This window comes from Oxyura jamaicensis, chromosome 1, assembly GCF_011077185.1.
Source record: "Oxyura jamaicensis isolate SHBP4307 breed ruddy duck chromosome 1, BPBGC_Ojam_1.0, whole genome shotgun sequence".
NCBI lineage: Eukaryota > Metazoa > Chordata > Aves > Anseriformes > Anatidae > Oxyura > Oxyura jamaicensis.
The window spans coordinates 86,983,623-87,006,348 of NC_048893.1; the positions used below are offsets into that span (position 1 = coordinate 86,983,623).

At 50.7% G+C, this 22,726-nt stretch overlaps 2 protein-coding genes and 1 long non-coding RNA gene across 5 annotated transcripts in view; 1 reads left to right on the forward strand and 2 right to left on the reverse strand.

Annotated features, from left to right (window-relative positions):
• Positions 1 to 3,491, forward strand: part of NME7 (NME/NM23 family member 7) — a 94,422-nt gene extending 90,931 nt beyond the window's left edge. Inside the window, exon 13 of the mRNA XM_035314925.1 lies at positions 3,069 to 3,491. Coding sequence (XP_035170816.1) covers positions 3,069 to 3,101 — 33 coding nt within the window. The 3' untranslated portion in view covers positions 3,102 to 3,491. The remainder of the gene's footprint in view (positions 1 to 3,068) is intronic.
• A 712-nt stretch (positions 3,492 to 4,203) lies between these two features.
• On the reverse strand, positions 4,204 to 17,485 carry ATP1B1 (ATPase Na+/K+ transporting subunit beta 1). The gene is made up of 6 exons (XM_035314928.1): positions 17,301 to 17,485; positions 14,970 to 15,098; positions 8,121 to 8,276; positions 7,134 to 7,318; positions 5,201 to 5,281; positions 4,204 to 4,547 (listed from the first exon to the last, which is right to left on the reverse strand). Exons 1-6 carry the CDS (start codon positions 17,398 to 17,400, stop codon positions 4,281 to 4,283), a joined length of 918 nt encoding a protein of 305 aa, XP_035170819.1. The 5' UTR covers positions 17,401 to 17,485; the 3' UTR covers positions 4,204 to 4,280.
• A 1,002-nt stretch (positions 17,486 to 18,487) lies between these two features.
• The window catches only part of LOC118160326, a 69,228-nt gene continuing 64,989 nt past the window's right edge, over positions 18,488 to 22,726 (reverse strand). For 2 of the 3 annotated variants that reach the window (XR_004747421.1, XR_004747419.1), the window contains one exon: positions 18,488 to 21,327. This is a non-coding gene — a long non-coding RNA (uncharacterized LOC118160326). The remainder of the gene's footprint in view (positions 21,328 to 22,726) is intronic. The other variant, XR_004747420.1, reaches the window with a different exon arrangement.

Here is a 22,726-nt window from a genome sequence, read left to right on the forward strand (position 1 = left end):
GCATGCCTAACCCTGGCTGGGATGCCTTGGTTGTCGTCTTGGCACTTTTAGAATTGGGTTCTTAGAGCTGTCTCCAGCTGGGTCCTCCTAAGATGGGGGCACCCCGAATCTCTTGGTATTGCTGAAGTCCTTGGTCTTGGTTCTTGTCTTCTGCAAAACACGGCACGTGTTGGCACTGAGGGGGATAACTGGTGGCCGCTCTCGCCTGCTGGCTGGCGTCTTTCACCCGTGCTCCTGAGGGCGAGGTTCTTGGAGAGACGGAGCCTCTCGGCGCAGCAGACGCGTCAGCTATTGACAGGTTTTACTGGAGCTGGGCGGCAGCTGACCCACATCATAATTGCATACGAGGAGAACATACCGGCACCCAGCTCTGCGCGTTATACCATACGTACTGTGCCTGGCCTGATGGCTGAGCCGTGCCGGAACTGGCTGTGTGGATCTTAAACAAGCCAACGAAAGCTAATTGAGGAGGAAGACATTTCCTGTAGGTTGTAGGCAAGCTGAGGTTGTTTGGTTGCTCAGCCTGGCCTGGGAGAATTGCCTGCACGAAATGAAGGGCAGCTGAGGACTGAGAGAGCCCCTGCAAGGCCTCGCACGTGAGCAGGAGAGGCAGGAGGCCGGCCGGCCCCTGGGTCAGCGTCCTGCAGCAACTGCAAGGGCAGATGGGGCCTGAGAGGCTGAGAGGCCAAAGAGCCTGGCCAGGGAGTGTGGGAGGTGGCGGAGCTCCGCTAAAGGTGCCCACAGCTCGCAGAAATGGGGCCTGTGCTGCCGGCAGTGCTATCAGCACCTCGGGCTGAGGCGCGACCCAGAGTCACCAGCCAAGGAGTCGCTGCTGCAGCGCTTGGCCTTTTTTGTTGGTGCTTGGCACCACTCCCCACGCGCTGCCTCGCGTCCTTGGCCTTTGCAGGTCAGATGCTTTGGGCCAAACTGGCAGCGCAGGGCCAGGAGTTCCCACGTTCAGTGCTGTAAAAACTGGTTCCTGTTCTTTATTTGTACGCTTGTGCAGGCACAGATTTAAAGGGGCTTGTCATTAAATGCGTTGCCCTGCTTCTTATTTTATAAGTATTTTTATGCATTGCTCTGACCCTGAAATCAGCTGCCCTCTACCAACAAGCCAGGAGATAAAATTTGCAGTAATGGTTACAGTGATACGTAACTGCGTTGAGCCAATCTGGCAGAAAGAACAAGGAGTTCAGACTGGCAGCTTACAATGCGATGTACTGCTGGGCAGCGAGGAACCAGGTGCCTGCCTGGAGAGGGTGGCTTTGCACAGGCCATACAGCACAGACCCCACCTCCAGGAAGAAAAAAAGAAAAAAGAAAAAAAAAAAAACACCAGCCTGAAAGCACTGTTAATTTTAGCTTGATGAGCTATTTCTTGTCTTTCCTTTCCCCAGCCGCAGCTTTTTTGACTGCACGTGAAGTAGCATAAGGCAGCAGTAGGCCTTTGAAGAAGGTAAACTCTACCGTGTAACACGCATTACTGGCTCCACTGCGTGAGCTGGCTGTCCAGAAGTCTACGCGTGGTTTTCTGGTGTGGTTGCCGGCTGGTTTAATGCCTGCAGCCATTTAGTGCTGAGCCTCCACTAGGCCTGACAAATGAGTTGCATTTTGGGGCAGCCTGGTGGTAGCAGAGCTGTCGGGAAGCCTGGTCTCGTCGGTGGGCAGCTGGCAAGCATGAGGACAGGGCAGCTACTGCAGTTAGTGCCTGGTTAGTGAGCCGAGCTGCCCAGCCTGCTTTCACTGAGTCGGTGCTAGAGTGAGTTGTGGATAAAAGCTTGGTTTTTGCATTATTGTACAATGTACTAATCAGCGTACATGCTGCCTGTGCCTTGCGCCACCTGCTCCCTGAAGGAAACACAGGTGCCATAAGCTTTCTGCGGTGTTTGGCCAACCCCCTGGAATAGGACATTATCTTTATTATTGGGTTATACTTGGACTTTGCTCTTATATAGTAAATCAGACTGCAATAAATTATCTAACCATGAGTTGGCTTTTTTTAAACTAAAGCTTTTTTTTTTTTTTTAAACTATCACATGCCAAGCACATAAGATTTGAATTGTAGGGGCAAGGCTGTGCCTAAGAAACCTTGACCTGTGCAACCCCATCTCCACCCGATCGCGGTTGTAAAGCACCCGATTGCTGGGTGCCCACACGGCCAAGTGTTCCCGTAACGCGTGTGACTTCAGCGTGCCTTTAAGGGAGTACTTTGGTGCTTTAATCACAGTGTCTTTGTTGAGCCATTGCCTCTATGCATACAGCAGCAAATTAAATAGCCAAAGGTGAGGTTTCAGCTAGCTCATGGTTGTTGTTAAAAATGATGGCATACTTGTGCTAAATGCTGTGGTGTACAATAGCTATGTTTGTCCTTCGAGCAGATGGCTAAAAGTTTAGCAGATTGCTTTTCCACTATATTGCATTCTAATTATGAAGGCTTTCTCAAGCAGCTTGCTCTAGGATATTAATGTTTTGCCGCTTTACCCAGAGAAATTCTGCCTGGTAGTCTGCTTCACACAGCGTAAAGTGATCTTGACTCCAGCAGGAAGCTGGCTGCCAACCCGTCACATCTTTGAGCAGCCCTCTCAGGCACAGCCTGTGCTCAGAGCAGGGCACTTGGCCCAGCAGCAGCCGAGGACAAATCACCGCCCTGCAGCTCCCTTTCTTCTGCTTTTGTGACTTCAGCTCTCTCCCCGCTCCCGGACCTGCTGCACTTACCTCTGGCGGGTGGTTCAACAAACCGCTCTTACCTGACATTACCCCTAGAATGCATGGCCGGTGCCCCTAGGCCTGGAGCACCTGCGGTGACAGCAACCACCCCAAGCCATCACTGAGGACATTTTGATGAGCAACGTGATCATGGGCGCGCATGCCTCTGCAGCCTCTAAGGTGTCAGCTCAGGGAGAGGGCAAAACAAACACTTAACCCCAAACCGCTCTGTTCTAGAGTGAAAGCATCACGTATTTGCTCAAAGGTGGCAGCAGTGATTGACAGCAATCCCAGCACACGTTTCAACCATCTCAAGCTCAGGTGCTCTGGAAATGATAAAAATGTATTTTGTTTTTTAACTAGGTGCAGTACTTCTTCAAGATTCTGGACAACTGAGAGCCTCTACCCCCACCCAAAGCAAAAGACGTGGACACCAAGCAGTGTGTTCATTCATTTATTTGTCCAATGTTTCAACCTGACTGAAATACAAGATCAACAAGAGCACTGTACTCCTGGCTATTATTACATGTTAGAACATAGAGTTTTGCACTTTAGACAACATTTAACACCATTCTATGGGGTACTGCATTGCTTTTATAAAGTTTAAAATAAAGATTTATTTTCAAACATGTGACTTTGGTTTATTTCATACATTACACTTTCTTGCAGAAAAAATAAAATTGTACAACTGCATAAATATAAAATTCGTCCACCATGAAAATGGTTAAAACATTCAATAAAGACATTAGCACCACAGTGTGCGATGCCTCCAGCAGGAAAAGAAAAGAAAAAAAAAAAAAGAAAATATACAAAGCAAAGAGTTATGCCTATCACTGAGGGGAGTGATAGTCTGACCCAGGTCTCTCACACAACATACTGGAGGATGAGGGAAAAGGTGGAGAGAGAAAGAGAGACAGCATTCGCTACAAGCACAGTACACAATCATCTATTCTCTTTAACTTCACTTAAGTTAGTTTCCCCTGCCACCCCTCCAAATAAAATACCCTAACACCACAGAAAAGTCAGAAGCCTTATGGAGTGCTGTTAAATATAGTCTCACAGGTGGGCCTTTCTTTTAAAAGGAACAAAATAATGAGAAGTATCATGCCAGTTCTAGTCCCATTGAGTATTTACACCTTGGACAGCAAAAGTCTTGGCTCACGAGAAGTAGAAAACAGATACAATACATGGCTTGAAAAATGACCAGAGTATGCACCTATAGTACTGTACACTAAATAAAATACACAAGGCAGCAATACTTAGGGGCCAGAAACACTGCTTACTACAAGTCAGTTATGGAATCATAATTTACAGTAAAAATGGGCATGTCCCAAGGCTCAATTCTGTTTTCTTTTGTCATTTACAGTAGAATAAATATTTGTCGCTATTGCTACACTTTGTTTACATTCTAACCTAGTAAATGCAGAAAGCTAGTGTAAAGCATATAGATTACGTGTAGGTCCCATACGTATGACAGTTTGTTCAAGACTAGTAGGTTTTCTTTTTTGTTCTTTTTTTTAAACCTTTTTAAATGGCTAGGAGGAGGAGAGGGGGGAAAGAGAGTTGTGCTTACAATCAGCTGCTTCTTATGTCAAATTTAATATCAAAGCGTCCCTGGAAGCGGTCTTTGTCGCTGTACTGGATGTTTTGCCCGTAGGCCCTGCATTCCACACGCACTTCCACGTCGTAGGTCAGGTTGGTGAACTGCACTGCCACCAGCGGCTGCAGGTACCGCGGCTGCAGGAGCTTGCCGTAGTAGGGGTAGTACTGCAGGGCAAAGCCAGAGTAGCCTCCCATCCCGTAGTACTCCACTGTGCCTATTTTGTCTGCATCTTCTTCTCTCTGAGAGACAGGGTAAGAAGAAGAGATGCTCGTTATCCCAACACTGCATTTTGCAGCTGTTTTCCCACCATCTGCTTTTCACCAGTGCTGCGTGCTCTCTTTGGTCATCACCGATCCTCAGCTTGACAGCACGAGGACCGTCCCGATGGTGGAAAGGACAGTTATGAGCTGTCCTACCAGTAGGTGCCTCCAAGCACGTATCATCCAGGAAAAGAGCGTTTTAATTAAAAACTCAGCCATTTGTACGTTCAGAAGACACCACAGCTTCTTGTCATACCAATGCACTAACTGTGGTTAAAAATCTAACTGAACAAAAAGCCCCTGCTGTTTCCCAGAAGCATTAATATTCAAGGTAAAGCACCTCTTCACCAGGGCCATTTTTCAACCATCCTTGCTAGGAACTCCAGTATATCACTTGGAAGCTATTTTGAGGATCCTTTTTACTCCTTGGCCCTGCTGTTACCCCTCCCTGTGAGGGCACTGCTGTTGTTCTTCATCAATGGCATTTTGACAGAGTCCTACAGGAAGAGCTCCCAAGCAAAAACCACCCCAACTGCCTGCAGGAAGGCAGAGAAAGGAAGCTACAGCTGGACAAGGACTCGGGCAGCCCTTGCCTGTAGTGTACTGACTCGCCTTCGTTGCGTCTCACTTACCTTGGCAGCGCAGTGGACGGGGATGAGATATGGGTTGTATTTTGCCATAACCTCTGCAGGAAGGCTGTCATTTACTGGAGCCTAGAAGAAACCCAAACCAAGGCAATGTTACACACTGAATGCCTCTTTGCAGCAGCACATCTCAGTGGTACCAAACGTAACAGCTAACGGGGATCCTTTCCAGCTCAAGTTCAGAGGCAGCAGCAACTGGTGGTAGTTCTTGGGAGGAGGAGCAGCGTAACACAACTACACGAGGTACAAGTTAACCCACATAAAGCTGCTCTGGCTACCAAAGCAAGCACTTCAGGGTATTTTTCATTTCACTGAGGAAAGTGTCTCGTGGTAGAGCGCCAGCTGCCAGCAGGGTTTGTTTGTGCAAATGTCACGCAGTGGCAGAATGAGACGCTCTGCTGAAGGTTTGCTACCTCTGTGCCAGGTGAGTGCAGTTAGGACTGGAAACGCGCAGCAAAGAACAATAGAGGCAGTCACACCCTGACGTTCCTGAACTTTGACATCACCTGCATGGAAGGACAAAGGCTCAGAGTATCTCAGGGAAAGCTGGGAGCGTCAACTCCAATGTTGGTCTCAGTTACTAAGAGGAGTTTGGCTTCACATCTGTGCGGAGCTCAGATCTGCCTCACAAACACCCTCCCAACACGAGCTGAATGGTCTCTGATGAAGAGTGGAATGGGGGAGACGAGGAATGCCTTAGACACGTGCGTCATTCCTAAATGAAGCGTTTGAAGTCATACCTCGATCAGACCCCGCTCTCTAACACAGCCCAGAGCTCTGCAGAGCTCTGTGGCAAGAAGTGGAGGAAGGCACCAACCCCTTTCCTTCCCCGATCATCAAACAAACATGCGCTTTTCATGCCATCCTATAACCACCACATACCAAGCACAGCACGTTCCTGCTAAAACGCACCCATTGTTGCCACCCAGGATCAGATGATTCAAAATTCAACTGAATTTGAGCACAGGACAGTCCCCTTTGTAGAATAACATTCATCAAAACATGGTAGCTGGCCAGTCAGTGCCTTTCCCCCTCATCATCACTAACGGGTGGCGATGAAGACTGCTTGCTGTACCATTTGCACTGCTTTCCACCCAGAAGATGGAGAGGTGTGTTTTGCACGGTGCCTCATTCAGTAACATGCACTCTGCTGCTGGGTTCTTCCAGAATGTTTTAGCATTTAAACACGCTGGGGAAAAACCTACGAGTAAAAGCGGTTCCTGTGCAGATTAACGTCCTTCAGCGTTACTGCAAACCTGCTATTCAGCCCAGCACTGAGCAAAGGGTGACAGCAGGCATAAAACAGCATTTCTGAAGCTGCATTAAATAACTTAAAGATCTCCTCACCTTTCTTGCAGTAAGAGATTTGCCGAACTCTCAGATGTAGTTTATGCTTTATAGACTATGCATCAGCCTAATGCAGCACTGCTCCATTTAATTAAGTGGCTTTAGCAAGGCAGGCAACTCTGCACTGCCTGAGGAAAGAACGGAGAAGATGGAGGCATGACACAGTTAACTACAGACACGGTAGGTCGGGGACCGTCACGCAGAAGCGCACAGTTAAAGTGGGTTTTACCAGGTGAAGAGAACACCTTGTCAGAGCAGTTCGGTTAGCAGGCTCCGCAAGTCACCAGACAGTTAACCAGGAGCTTGTGCTGCCAGAGCTCACTGCTACTCGCCACGAGCTTGCAGCGTGCAGTTTGCTTTTTAAAGAAACGTACTTTTAAAGCCAGTCATTCAAATGGTCTCACAGTCCCTCCTCTGCGGTAAGTATTAAAACCTCTAAGGTTTTAATACTTATCTCCCTCCAGAGACAGAAAAGCAGGCACAAATTCAATAACTGCTCCAGAGCCACAGCAAATCTGCAGCCAACTCCCCGTCCTCATCAGTGGCTCCTGTTACAAAGGGAAGAGATACTTGCCTTGGGTTTGAAGCCGATAATTCTGTTGAGCTTGACGAGGATGCATGGTTTGCCATCCTTGTACCCAAAGGTGGGATCCTGTATTCCAGAACAGTTTTCCAGCCATTCACGTTTGAATTTGCAGACCTTCTTCTGGCCTTGGGTATCGCTGTATGGTCCTCTGTCTTTGTAATCCGTAGGCATCTCTGCCATGGTGGAGGAATGGAAAAACAAATGTATGCAACACAACCTTCTGCTCGTCAGGAACAGCTATATTTGTGCTTCACCGTGTAGTCGGGATTTCCCACTTGCCCAGGCAGGTGATGCCACCTTCTAGAGGCTGACAGCGCAGACCTGCACCCAGCCACTCCCCCACACGCAGGCTGATCGCAGACCAGCAAGTTTGTGGGGGCTTTGTTTTCTAACTGAGGCTTCCTACAGGCTACAAGAGAGCAAACACATTTGCAATTCGCTGGCGCAGAGATGTTTTTGTCAGCTTTTACGAGAGGGTTCCCCTCAGATTTCACATGCACATCTTACACGAGGCGACAGGCTGATTTCCCATTATTACATATAATCTATTACTGATCAATATCCTCCTGATGTTTTGCTGCATTGCATCAGGAGGACCGACACTGGCTTCAGCAAAGTCAGCTGCAAAATCCCCCTGTGGCTTTCAGGGGGGATATAAGGTCAGTGCCAGGCGCTTTTGAGAGTCAGCTGCAACTTCAGCCAAGTGAAATCTGGCAGTCCCTGGCCATGCTTCCTTTGCAGTAAGCTTCTTAGGTACATCCCTGGCCAAATACGGTCTGTCTAAACTAGCTGTTTAATGAGCAGTGGTACGACTGAAACCAAAGTCTACCAGTTAAAGTTTACCAGTGTGGCTCTGGTGACAATGCAAGGAACAGCTGCAGACACAGACCACCACTACTAACCCTCGGTTTTTGATGGGCCTGACACAGAGGCACTGGTCAGAGACCTCAGCTGGAGGAAACAACCCAGACTTACCCCCGCAGTCCTGAAATACTATGTTTTCAGTTTGTTGATCAGCGCTGTAGTCCTTTAAGAACTTCTCAAGATTCTTCACATACGGCTCGTAACTTTTAGAATCGGAGGCAGTAAAGGAAATTTCTGTCTTTTGCACCTGGGGGACTTGGGTCAGTCCTAAGGAAAGCAAAATCAGAAAGAAAACGTTAGGAGCTGCGCAGCCTCTGGACAACGCTACATACACCGAGAACATAAAGCATTCTTACTAATCTGTATTTTTCAGACCTCAGGACTTGCACAAAACAAGCTCACTAGAGGGGAGGTTCTGAAGGGCTCTTATCTCCTCTTTCCAACAACAGTCTGGAATATTCGTCATGATGTTTGCATCACTAAGCAGATAAAAATCACAGAGGCAGAAGGGAGGCTACAAGTCAAGGTTTTTCTCCAGAAAAACAGCCGGCCACAGGCCCCCTGCCCACTTCTGCCTCCTCCCCGAGGGCAGAAGGGAAACTGTGTGAGAACATCACACAACCAGCTCCCCTGGAAGGCTACTGGGGCACACGTGTCCCTAACTGGGTGCAACGCTACACCTTTAGGGTGCATCGGAGATGCCCCTTTGTGAACCCCTGCAATAGCAGACAAGAGGGGCTCCCTAAGTTAGCTACGGCCTCTCCACGTTTCCCTCGTGCTGTCTCCCTTGTTGGATGCGGGGCAGGAGACATTTTCTCAGTAAATTCATCAGCCTGATCATTTTGACTCGCCTTCTCGCTCCTTAAACATCATTTCTGACTGCAGAAATAGCATCCTGAGCTCTATAATCAGAAGCACATCACTGAGCAAGAAACACCTCCACACAGGAGAGACGTTCAAAAGACTGCCCTACATTCCGGGCTGAGTAACTAGCTCCGATTTTGACTTCAGGAGGGTGAGGAGAAGAAGAATGCATGGGCAGAAGGGACTAGATAGAAGTAATGGCTGCGGATGATGAAAAATGCCAAGCCCTTTGCTTGTCATTATGGGACTTGGAAATAGCTGCTCTTGCATGAAGTTTAGGTCACACTTTAATTGAATGCATTGATGCATGGCTAACACTTAAGTTTAAAGTAATGGGAACTGGAGTTCACGCTGCCTTTGTGGCTGCCACTGTAATTATTGAGGTCTCGACTTGTGTTCAGTTTGTCATCTCCACTTTAGCAAGAACAAAAAAAGGAGCAGGGGAGCAGCGTTTGCCTTGACAGCGGGTCTGTTGCCAACAAGTTCCTCCAGCGCAAAACTCGGGCAGCTTAGCTGGCTGGCCCCAGCCCACAACAGCTTGTGACTCCTGCAGTTTTTCCAAAGCCACTTGAGTGCTTCTGCTTAGTCCCTCCTGGGCCAGCTCACCACTCCCCTGCCCACTGAGGTGGAATTTGTAACCCAGGACAAAGATTAGCTTTGTTCCCCTAAACGCAGCTCCTAGTAGCCAAAGATAGCGAGACGTCCCGCGAGCAGCTTGCGGTTTCGAGTTTTATTCCAGGAAGCAGCGTTGCCCTCTCCAATCCCCCGTTGGTACAAACAGACCAGGTTGAGCATTACAAGTTTAGAAGCAGCTCAGTGCTCCACCAGCAGAATTAGGTCTCACCCTGCAAAGTCAGTTGAGTTCTCAACCCCTTTTCAATTAATTATTTGCTTTCTTGCCTCACAAATGGTTATAACCGTACAAACTGGGTTCAGTCTCTCCTGCCAACCTCTCCCTGTATTACTAGCCCCCTGGGAAGCAACAGGCTCAGAGGCACTTCAAGTGGCTATCTGGGTCTGCCTCTTCCAGAGTTCAAGTTACAGTTATCATCCGAGTGTGTAAATATAACACTCAAGAAAGCTCGGCCAGGCTTTAATAAGCTTTGGCCAGGCAGCTGAACTACCGGCTTTGCTGAGGACCACTGGAAGCGAGTCCCCACCCCAGCTTTTTATCTTATCCAAGGCAGTGCGTAAAGGCACCCATGCAGACGAGGCAGAGGTGAAGGGAAGGGCAGCACAAGCTGTGCGGCACCTGCAGAGGCCCGAGCAGCTTGTCCCCACTCCTGGCGAGGAGAGCCCGGCCACTGACACGTCCAGCTCAAAACCAATCTCCCGCCTGTCAGACGAGTGACCTGGAGAACAGGCTCCCAACCCAAAGGATCTGTCCTTTGGGGCAGGTCCACGTCTGGGTGCTGATGCGCAGAGCAGCACCGAAGCCCACGCGGTGCGCAGCCCCGCTGCTCTCAGCCTCACCCGGGCCACTTAAGGGCACTTGGCTGCACCAGAGTGGACTGTGCTTCGCTACAGCAGGTGCTTTGTTCCTTCAGCACGAGAAAGAAGTGGAGATCAGCCTTCCCACTCATGAGACAAACAGGACAACCTACGTGAAGATGAAAGGTGCTTTATCCTGATAAAAAAATCTATCACTGGTTTCCACCTCAACTTCCATGCCCACATGCTCGCAATTGACTGCACACAGAGCCATACGCACAGACCCATCATTTGTTTCCTGCCTTGCTCTCCCTTCTGTGCCACCTGTATGTTCACATCCAAAATAAAAGCTTCAGTGCTGCTATCAGAGCAGCGCTACCAGTGAACCCTCCCTCTCTGGAACACTTCTGCAGCCTTTCTGAAACCTTCTCTCACCCCTACTGGGAGAATTGAAACAAGTAGGGGAAAAAAATTTACCAAGTTGAGCCATGCCAGCGCTACCTACCAGGGGCCAACAGGCACATAAGGCCTGTGCAGCACTAATGAAGTACAGGGACGATTGAGTCTCTGAGGGACTTGTGCACATGAGGAAGCCATTCATGAGCAAGCTCTAAGGGGAAAGAAATGAAGTCTCAAGCGTTTTCATAGCCAGGAGTCCAAACAACGCTCCCTCATTTGGAAGCTGAGTTCTGTTTGCTGCAGTTCGTCTCACGTTACTACCAGAGAAGCACCAGTCACGTGTAGTGATGCTGCTGCCGCTCACAACATGGAAGAATCAAGTCACTTATTGCTAGGAAAACAGTGACGAAGCTACTTTTGATTTTGAAATACTATTTCTGCAATTGCCTCTTAGAGCGCCTTGCGAGGAAATAAGATCACCATTTAGACTTGACTGACACCATCCACGTAAGTGATGAATGATGCCTTGACTTCAGAGCAAAACACCACTTTTTGTTGGCTAACGGCATGGCTCTATCAGGATATCTAAAATGAAGTGTGAGGTCACTGATTTTTCTCCAGCTACCATTCTACCTCCATAGTACTGCTGCAGACTAAAATCACATTTATTCCATTTCATTTTAAACTCAATCCTTACACAGGCTTTATCGCTCTAAGCTGCAGGAGCAAGACGTCAGAAAAACATGTCTGGAGGGTGGAGGGGAAGAAACCAGAAGTGGTAGGTCAAGCTCGTTATTAGGAATGGTTGTGCAAGTCTGTAGTGATGACAGTTGCTTCATCATGCCACGCTCACTTCCCAGCACCACATTCTCGTGGTTCACAATGTGTCTGAACACTACTTGGGTGACACAGACGACCAATTTAGCAACCACTACACCACTCCTACCTAACGCACCCCCGCCGCGCTCACTTAGTGAGGATGGACTTTAAAAGCCTCCATGCTAATTGATGTCCCTCCAAGCTTCTAATCATTGTCTGCCTCATCCCAGAAACGCAAAAAGCAGGTGCACGTTTCCTAAAAATGCAAAGTCTGCTCAGCTGGGAGGCAGGCAGTGTCTCTAGAGCTTGAGATTCAGATATTTTTCATACTTTGGTGCCGTGGCAAGAGGTGGCAGAAAAGCGTGACTAGACAGGAGGTGGCACTTGCTCCTTGGGGCTTTCCTGTCGCTCTCATTTCCACCTCCCAGCTACTATCTGAGCTAAATAAGCCAAGCGGGGAATACACACCGGAGCAGCCTTCCCCGTTACACACTGCCCAAGCACATCAGGGCAAGGCGGTGTTTAAACCAGCAGGGATGTGAGACCTCCCGACCCGAGCAGGAATCTCCTTTGCAGCCACTCCTGAGAAGCCTGAGGCAGCTGTGAGCTCCCACCCCTACACCAGCTGTGGGGCAGGTGGACCATGTTTCGCAGGACCAACACCACAAGATGGCAGGATACACAGCCCAATTCAGATTGGGGTGGAAAAGAAAATGGATTCAGGAAAACACTTGGCACTCTGTGTCTAAAAGGCAATTCCCCCACCCTTCCTTCTTAGCAGGGTGGGTGCTGTGGTTAAAGCAGAGCCCGGGGCACAGCACAGGTGGAAATCTACCACAAGCAGGGGCTGTCCCCGGGGCAAAGGCTGGACGAGGTGAACTGTGCTGCCCCTTTCCCCAGGAGGGAAGTTATCCTGGAAATGTACAGCCAAGTGGTGCAGGAACCAATTAGCATGTTAATGATATTTAAAAATAGCACTTTATGGCTTTCAGTGCTGTGCCCCTATCAATAACTCAATGAAACATCCTGTAGCTTCTGCCACTGTTAGTAATTCTGTGTATTGCAGAACAGGAATGACATTACAGCAGCCCCTACAGCATTTTTTCCTGCAAACCCTGAAGGAAAGTTTCATGTGAGCCCAAAATGGTTAGGGAAGGTGGAAACTGAAGGGACTTGCCCTCTAGTTTTCAAGCTGACAGTACACTTGGTTTGCAACTCCCCCCACAAGAACCAGGAACTAGAATTGCACAACTTTTTATTTTAAAGTAGTTCACAGTCTGCAGGGCTCCCAGTTCATGGGAAGTTCGATGCTCACTATGCACATGAGCAAGCGTGCTAATCATCGGAAATGCAGTTCTGCTTGCAGTGCAGGAGACCCCAAGCAGTATGGGATCGCAGGGATTGCTGACCTCCCACAGGCATCAGTGCAGCAGCTCACCACAGCCTCAATCTCTATGAAAGCCCACATTAAAAGTTTATTTGGGCACATTCTGGTCTAACGGGTGCCGTGCTGCAGGGCAAGAAACAAACTTGACACTAACAGCCAAGCTCCAACCACACCTCACCCCTGGCTCATCCACATCGGTAGTAAGTCAGATGACACCCTGCAAAGGGCTCTGTGCTGTTAGCAGGTAAATGTCCCCTGTAAATGGTATTCACGTGCCTTTATCGTGTGCCATTACAGTGGGTTTGAAACCCTTTTCAAGCAGGCTGCTTACTGTCATTCGTTCAGGAGTTAGATTTTTATTCTGGTTGATTTAAGTCCTGAAAGCCCATTCCAAACTCAAAAGATCCCCCAAAGCCTTTTCAGCCTTCCTCCATTTTGCTTTCTATAGCACCCACTACAACAGCATCTTGAAATTCATTTTTTGTTAAGAAAGGACAAAGCTCAAAAAAGTGGTGCAGTATTTAATTAAGAGATGAATATAACCCTCTGCAGGCTGAAATCTTGCCCAGAGATTTTACTACCAAGTTGCTTTGAAATTAGCTTTGGGTAATAGGGGTTTGCAATTCTAACTTACCTAGAATGAGTAATTATGCGACATCAGGCTAAACAGCATGTCTGTCTGGATGTGACCCAAGATCCAGTTTCTTTGCTAATTATTTCATGTCTGGTAAGACCACTGGGCTTCAGCTGAGGAAAAACATTTAAAAACGACTCTTCCACCATTATCCATGTTAGCATTTCAAATGCAGCTAACAGCTCTGGTCAGCACCAGTGACAGTTTAGTCTTTCCTGCAAGTATCAAAAGCCTGATGCAGAGATGGGTACAGTGCTCCACACAGCACTTACCCCAGCCACGCTGGTACCTTAAATGCCATATATTAAGGCAGCAATTTCAGTCTGTTTTGTTTCAAAAAAAAAAAAAAAGCTGGTGGAAAAGCAGTTACCTGAAAAAGATGATTCTTTGCAGAGATATTAGCACCATCTGGTGAAGGCAACGCTCCCCGTGTTATTAGAGCGGGGAACAGTTGCAGCATAGCAGCACTGCAGACAGTGGGGCTGTAAAACACTGTGTGACACTAGAGCCAGCTTCTGTAGCTACAAGCCGTCAGCCTCACAATTGTCACTTAAATACCACCGTTATTAAAAGCTTCTGAACTGTTTTACAGAGCAACTGGAGACAGATCATTACCATAGCCAGTGCCAAGCCGCCTCAAGGTCATTTGTAATGTGGGAAAGCAGCAGTTGCGCAGCTCCCTGCCATGCTCTGAGCGGCCGCTGGCTGCGGCAGGAATCAGGCAACGCAGCAGAGCCTGACCTGCGGCAGTGGCTGTTCACCCCGTCTGCAGCAACCCGAGGTGGGCTCTCACATGTTTTCACCTCAAGCAGGGGGCTCCTGTTCTGTCTAACAGAGGAAAGGTCGTGCACCAGGGGCTGCGAGAGCCACCTCTAACCCTCCCCACTCGGCATCAAGGGAAATACCCATTTGCAGATGCTGTTACCTCCTCCAGCTCACACAGCAGAGCTCAGTGTTAACCAACACAATTCAGCAAGCACACCCACAACTGGTACTGCCTCCTTTCTCCTTGAGCACCCCAGTTTCACATATGAAGCTAGCATTTTACGTTTGCCCCTTCATTTTCCCCTAGGAACGCAGTGGCTAAGAAGAAAATCTGAATCCAGTTTTGTCACACAGCTCATTCCCAAGTGAAGCCTGAGCCTCACTCCATCACTTTGGAGTAAAGAAAAGGGAGAGCAACAATCCAGGTTCAAGTTCCTCTCAGACAGAAGGAACACTCCACGTGATGCAACCTTTAATTCTGTCTGGATTGCCTTCGATTCCCAGTGCTGTTAACACAGAAGGCTTAGAACATACCCACCCCCTACAAATATGTGTTGCAGCAACGAGATGCTTATTTCACCCTCCTCCTGGAGGTGAGTAACCAAGCCGCCTCCCCAGAACAGCCTGCACCCGGGCCAACACGGGTCTCCTAGTTAGTTACCTGGAGGCGCCACTCGATCCTGGTATTTGGGTTCAAATTCACTGACGGTGAGCAACATCACTTGGATGGTCCCGATGAAGATGCCTGCCAGGCAACCGTAGAAGATGACATAGAAGAGGAGGATCTTAACTGCAAGAGAAAACAAATGGAAAGATGAATCGAATCACACCCCAATTATTTGGGATCCTAAAGCATGGGGATTACAATGCGTTCTTCCATATTTTAACGGATGCCTTGGCTGACCAAGGCTACCACAAGGTGACAGGCTTTCAGTGAAGCACAAGCCCAACACAAGTCGACATGCTATACACAGCGCTATACATTCCACGCCACCCTGGGCTTCAGAGATATTTCCACAGAGCCTACAGGAGCTGTTAGAGTCAGGTTTACAAGCATTGGTCAAGTGTGACCTCCCAAATGAGTCAGACTCTGGCCTCCACCGGAGACAACAGCAGCAGAATTTAGGCCCAAGTCAGCACCAATACTCAATCTCAAGTGTAGGAAAGTACTTCAGTGTCACAGCACTCCGCATTTACCAACCTTGCGCATCTACAAAGGCATGCCAGCACCGCTCATACCAAGTAAAAACTGAATTATGTAATAATGAAAGACTAAATTTAGTTTGGGTCTGAAAGGAGATGCCTAGAATAATCCTGGGGGCCGGCGGCTCGCTGGGGGGGGGGGAAGAGCCTGAGACGCAGCGCAGCTCAGACTCTGGGTATCGGTTACCAGTTTACAGGGATTATCTCAACTGATTAACTGCACAGTAACACGCTGTACTAGGCATCACCAGGCCGCCTACAGGAAGGATAAGCCAGCCCAAGCCAAGCAACTAGAGGCTAATCGGGCTGCAGGAACAAGCACTGCAGCGAGGAACACTTGAAAGAGCCTGCTCGATCGCAGCGTCCTAGCCTAACTGCGAACCCGGATGAGGAGGTTTATATGGAGGACTCAAGGTGAACAGATACAAGGGCAGGGGAGGAAGCAGTAAGTGAAGATATTCCTTCTCTCCTGAGCCCCGTCATAAAAAAAGCTCCATCAGTGGAGAAGCCTCCTCATTAAAGCAGCCATTTCTGGTGGTTTTCATTTTCCAGTTACGAAAGAAAGAGGATCAGGAGGGACGGCCAGAGACACAGGCTGAGGGACACACTCAGAAAGACACTCCATCCTCTTGTCCACTGGAGACCGGGGAGGCAGCCATGGGCGGTGAGCAGAGCTCGGTGTGGTATCGTGGTGCTCCAGGAGTTAAAAGCACTCTTTGGTATCCAGGCAGCGTAAAGCAAATGGTCGTGACGTCAGAGACATTTGGAAATTTTTTCCAGAGCACGGTCATAGGAGGTGCTGTTGTAACAAACCAAACACTAATGCTGTTGTCTGCAGCGTAACACCTTTGAGTTTTTGTAACATCAAAAGGCCAGCGCTGGGAGGTAGCTTATTTAATCAGTCTCCCAGCCAGGATGCTCTTAACACCAAAGACACCATAAAGGTCAAGGTTTCAGAAAAAAACACACGGCAACCGAGCACAGCGGGGTTGCGCGACAAAGCTTCCCGCAACAGGTAGGCTTATAGCGGAGAAACCGGACGGTCAGCCTGCAGGTTGACATCGGTCCTAGACGGATGGGCATGGGAAGGAGGGCTCGGTCTGGCTCCGCGTCGGAAGCGCTGCGCGGCCGCCCGGTGCCTCGGGAGCAGCAGGCACCGCTCGGAGCGCGCCCGCAACCCGATTCTGCTCACGTAAGGATACGGCAGGAGCCCGCTGCGGTCCACCAGAGGCAGGGCTGGCGCCTCCAGCTGATCCGTTACACCAGGAGCCGGGCTGGGCATCGCGGCGCTCAGACCGGCCGGGGCTGGCAGCAGCTGGAGCACCGTCCGTGTGCGCGCAGACAACCCCAACGCCTCCGGGGAAGCCAGGGCTGTTCGCAGGGCGCCCTAACCGAGAGCGGGGTGCGCCAGCATCGCTGCACACACGGCCACCTCCGTGCCGGGGAGGCACCGCAGGTCCCCAGAGCTCTCTCGACGAGGCAAAACCACCTCGGAGCGCTGAGCGGCGGGGAGAAGGCGAGGCGGGGGAGCGGCACCCGCGGTGCGGAGGGAGCCGGGGAGGCAGCGCCAAGGACGAGGCGCCCTCCCAAGGTCGGCCCCGCCGCGGGCTCCATCCCGGGCCCGGCCCCACCTGCCCGGCAGCCGCGGCCCAGAGGGGCTCGGGGGGGGAGCCTGGGGTCCCCCCCCTCTTTCCCCCCGTCCCCCCTCGGGTGCCGGTGCCCGGCCGCAGGAGGTGAGGCGCGGCGGTGCGCGCTACGGAGCCCCCCCGCCGCCCGTCCCCGCACTCACACCAGCTGCCCCCGGTGCGGCCCAGCAGCTCCTTCTTCTCCGAGTTCCAGATGAACTTCTTCCAGTTGCCGTCGCCGTCCTTGGCCTTCCCGCGGGCCATGGCGAGCGAGCGGGGGGCGGCGGGGGGAGGGGGCGCTGAGGGCTCGGACGGGCTCCGCGGCACCGGTGACGGGCTCCGGGGAGGGGGCTTTTAGGGGGGAGGGGGGCGTTCGAGGTCCGGCGGAGGAACGGAGCTGACGAGGGAACTGCAGAGCCCACCGGGCACGGAGCGGCCGCGCTCGCCGCCCGCCGCACCCCTTCATATAGGGCGCGGGCCCCGCCCGCTGGGCGCCGCAGCCACTGGGAGGCGGCGGAGGGCGGGCAGGGGACGGGACGGGCGGCGGGGAGGGGGCCGCGCGGGCACGTGTGCGCGCGCAGGTGTGCGGCCGCGTGCGCGCGCGGGGCGGCGGCGAGGGCAGCCCTGAGCCTTCCTCTCCCTCCCCCCCCCTCCTCCTCCTCCTCCTCTTCCTCCTCCTCGTCCCCGTCCCGCCCGGCCCCGCCGCGCCCCGCCGGGCTCACGTGTGCGGCGCCTGCCGAGCGCTGAACGCGAAAGCGGCGCCGCGCGGCACCTGCCGGGATGTTTTTTTATTTTTTATTTTATTATTTTATTTTTTTTGAGGGGGGCGGGGGTGCAGGGCGCAGCCGCCCTCGCAAGGTGACCTTCAGGGAGGTGCCCGCACGCCGCCGCCGGCCCGATGTGGGGGCTGCAGCGCCCTGGGGGGGCCCTGGCGGCACCTTGCGGGCGGGGGGGGCGGGGGGGCAGGAAGGGGAAAGGGGCTCTGGTGCGGCCCTGGGATCCGCGTTCGTGATGGAAGTTAACCGACATGCCCCGGTCCCACAGTGTCACGACAGGACTGAGTCACACATGAACCTCGGCTGCACGCTGCCGTACCCTACTGGGATTTATTTAATACTGAACTTCCTCCTGGTCACGATACGGCACTCCGGGTATTTTCCTGCTTTTAAGCTGCAGGCTTGCTCTGCCAGCCTTACCTCCATCCGTTTCGGTTGGTTTGGGAGGCTGGGCAAATGCACGCCAGCCACCCCGCTGCCCAGGGGACCAGCCCCAACATGGCGCCCTTCTCCAGGCACCCCGTGGCCACCGCCCACAGCCAGCCCCTGAAGCGACTCGCACAGGCCTGATCTGGGGGGCCTCGGTCTGCCTGCGCTGGGTACCTCGAGGTGATTCCACCCTGCAAGGATGAGTACGGCCTCTCTAGGCCTAGACATGCAGCAGGACTCCTCAAAGCCTCGCAGGGTTAGGAAGAGGAGCGTCACACAGGAGTCAGTGCACCCAGGGGCAATGTTTGCTGAATTCTCTGTGGTACATTACGTGTGATCAGAGGGAGCCAGCCAGGTATGCCCCAGGGATTTCCATCCTGGGTTTGGGGAATCGGCCCTCAACGGCATTTGTGCGGTGAAAAATGGCTGATCAAACGGCTGAGGACAAATGGCGTCTCTTCTCCGTGGTGTCTGGTCAGAGCTGGTCTTTAAAGAGACCTGCTGATGGTGGGCGATAACAAGAGCAAACACAGGCAGCAGTATCTGATACCCAAGTGAACATCATCTGCCGTGTAAGGGAGGATGTATCAGTTACAAGTTAAGAAGGCTGTGATTACAATCAGGCCAATAAATAGATGAGCACCACAGGAGGAACAAGCGCTCACTTTTAACACCCAGCGCCATTGCTGCTGTAGCCAACAAAGCTGTGTCTCAGCCGCTGGGCCACCAGGCCTGCCTGGACACTTGGGAACCAAACCCGCTCTCCTTCTGATGCCCTGGGTGCTGTTTTTGCCTCGGCCCCCTACCCTACAAAATCACCATGTTGGGAATCGTGCAGGTGCACGGTGTGGTCACCCAAACACAAAGCCCGCTCTTTAGCCTACCTCATGGATGCTGTGTCCGGCTTTACCTTCAGGTTAGGACCCATCTCATCCAGTCTGCCGACTAAAACCCCTCACAAGTTGGTTCAGGGCAGGTGGAACAGCAGCAGTTAACGCAGCCCTCCCTGCCCTCTGCCCAGGCAATGGGGTCACCCAAAATGAAGCCAGCATCAGATACTCCAGCAGGATCATGGCAGTGTCCAAATCAGAGAAGAGAATGGGGCCACACACTCTCCCGCAGTGTTAATTCCTAAGGCCACAGAAAGTAAGTTTGGAGAAAGCAACTAGAATGAATGATCTGAAAAACCTGAGCAGTGGTATCATGATTACAGACTAAATGGCTACCCAGAAACACGATCTTCCTCTGAGCGTGTTCTCACTCTTGCTACAGGAGCTGGTGGTGCCTGTGGAAGCCAGCTGCAGGAGCTCCTGGCTTCATCACTGTTTGTTTAAGGATCACCAGGAAACTCTTCTCCTCTTCCCGCAAACGTCTCTATTACTGTACAAATACACAGAGAAGTTGGGTTGGCAGTGCCAGTGGTACCAAATCCCCGTAACTGCAGAGGCTGGCGCATGCAGGATCTGGAATGGGCAAAAGGCACTTCATGAGGGTTGCACAGCACTTCTGCAAACCCTTTTACACATCCGCAGTCCCATGGATGCTCAGGACATGCACTTTGCTTAATGTTGGCAAATTATCCTCTCAGAATCAGCAGAACTAATAGGTAATGGGGTGCCGTATTTTATTCAAATTTACCATTTATTTGGCTGCTCAGGTATCAGTCAGGCCGTCTCTAAGGCCACCACTATATGATCTGATTTTTTAAGGTGATAAGAGCCTAAGGCAACTTTCGAAACTGCCAAGAACAAAATGTGCAAAGATATCCGTGTTCAGATTAACTGCAGGAGGAAGGACAGGGCTGGGGAAAGCTGTGCCCCAGCACCAAGGAAAGAACAACATGCGAATGGACTTTGTTAGGGGGTTATCTCACCGCCCTTAGGATCTGGTGCATGAGGAGCTCTCTGGTTTTCTCCAGTAGGTTTGGGCACAGCCATCTAATGACGAGATCCCAGCTTCCTTTGGGTCTCCTGCTTTACAGGAGACCCAAAGAAAGCACCTCAGGTGGGCAGAGGTGTCTCACTGCAGTGCAGGAGGAGGGCAGACAATTATTTGTGATGCAGCAGCAAGAGAGAAGAACACAATGTAGAGCAAAGCGAAGCCATGATTTATCCAGCTTGGTGACTTGGGAAATGAGACTGTGCAGCTGATGGTGACCAGCAGAAAATTTGGGTAATGTGTGATCTAGAAACATCTCTGAAGGTGGCTGCGGACTGTGCTGTGACATGCGGTGGAGGAAGGGGACAGGCATGCTGTGGGGAGGGACTCTCTCGGGCTGCGGGACCGAGTGCTAATTATAAGATGACAGACGTATGCAAAATGGCCTTAAGTAGTTACTATTCATGGGCTGCCGCTGCAAACAAACGGGGCTGGGCCTCCTCGGGCCGGCATGCCCGGGAGCTGGAAAAGGGCAGCTGCTCAAGAGCTTGGCACCAAGCCTGCATCACACACAACAGGTGAGAGGGGGCGAGGAACAAAACTGGTGGCTAGAGCTGCTGCAGCCCTGCAGCGCGTGGCCTGTCCTCTCTCACAGACAAAAAGCAAGAGGCTGCATGGCACACGAGCATTTTACACCCCTCTGGGAGCTGCAGGGGGCCTTGAAGGGGACAGGAGCAACCCTCAGTGTCCCCACAAGGGGAATGCCAGCATGTAGTCACCTAACAGCTTTCCAGTCCCACAGGGCACTGCTTGAGGCCTGTCCTCTGATTTTCTGCTTTGGAGGTTCAGGGGAAACCCAGGAGCTGCTGTACGTTACATCATATCAAGTGGGGTCTGTAATGTCCCAAAACACAGTATGGCAAAAATAGCTTTCCAGTCTTCTTCCTTCTCCTCCTTGTCTCCCACAGATATGGGGTCACAAGAGATTAGACTTACAGACATGTATGGCTGGTCCTCTGAGCATGGCAGCTGCATTTGAACAGATTTATCACATGGAGCTACGCAAGCTGAGGTAACTAAGTTCAAAAACATTGTGAACTGGTAAGCCCTGAGAAAATAAATATATATAGAATATAAATATATAAGTATATAGATATATAAATAAATATATATGGAACTGACCTCCAAAATCCAGCCATGGGGCCAGTGTTCTTTTCTCTAATACAAGCTTGATGGTTGTGTAACATCACTTGTGGGGGTGCCTGCACAGCTCACCCTTGGCAAAATGACACAGACAACAGCTGTTAAGATTGAAAAGTCAGTGTAAACACCATGCATGAATGGGAAACCTGAAAACTGTCTGAGGAAGCATTTACCCCAAACTGATCTTGCTGCAGGGGGAAGCAACCATCAGACCTCAACTGGTCATGCTAAAGAGGACAACCACCATCAGCTGGATTAAGTGGTAACCAGGGAGTGACAAAGGATTTTGAAACAAAGAAGGCATCAGTCTGAAAAGATGTACAACAGAAGCACAAACATTTGTGAGGGAGTGGGGAGAGACCTCAGAGCAGGAACAAAGCAGCAGTGAAAACCCAATCTAGCACTGACAGCGGTCACCCTGCCGGCATCACACCTCTGCCCAGACCCAGCGCAGCAGCCTCCTGTCTGTGGGACTGCTGGTGACCTGCTGGGGTGCCTTCCCACCAGTGGGTGCATTAAGTGGTTGTAGGGAGCAGCATGGGCACCCCTAAAGCAGGAGTGGCCACAACCCCAGCAGGAGCAGGTTGAAAGCAGGGGAACCCACATTCCCAGAAGTGACCCTCTTTGCTGGAAAGAGAGGGGTGGGTGTCTGTGTCTGGGATTAAAACTTTTGGAGATTAGTTATAGAAGCATGCCAAGGAGCTTGTAGGTATTTATTACTGTCTTCTAAGTGTGTCTAACACTGTGGTTTAACTGTCGTGTTGCCGACATTGGTCCTGAATGTATAGTTCACTGATTGTCAGTTAATTACACATCTTAAATCAATAAACCACTTCAGCCCTGATTTGGTTTAACAAAAAAAAAAAAGTGTTTTGTTTTGGTTTTGGTTTTTTAATTTAATTATTTAATTGTTATATATTTAATTATTATTTTTTTATTTAATTATTTTTTATATTTTTAAAAAAGAGCTTTTCCCCAATCTTGGCAGGAGAAGGCCTGTATGCTCAGTCATTGAGAAAGCATTCACTTCATGGTGAACTAGAGATGGAGCAGGGCACTGGATGGTTTCTAGGGTGGACTGGCTGGCAGGAAGGTGGAGACGGAAAAGGGGGATGCGTGACAGACAGTGTGCTGTGTGCCTGGTGTTTGATAACCAGGGTAAATACCGCTGGTGGACAGTATAGAGTTGCCCTGGCTGCAACTTGTTAAGTAGTAGTCAAACCATATTGTCAGACTTTCTCTTTTTGGCTGATGAGGGGACAATTACCCTAATCTCACTGAAGATAATATGAGAATAATTTCCT

Coding starts and splice junctions, on each gene's coding strand:
- ATP1B1 (XM_035314928.1), bottom strand. CDS start 17,400: ATGGCCCGCGGGAAGGCCAAGGACGGCGACGGCAACTGGAAGAAGTTC. Junction 8,277..14,969: donor GGATCGAGTGGCGCCTCCAG/GTAACTAACTAG, acceptor TGCTTTCCTTAG/GACTGACCCAAGTCCCCCAG. Junction 4,548..5,200: donor CCGTCCACTGCGCTGCCAAG/GTAAGTGAGACG, acceptor CCTGTCTCTCAG/AGAGAAGAAGATGCAGACAA.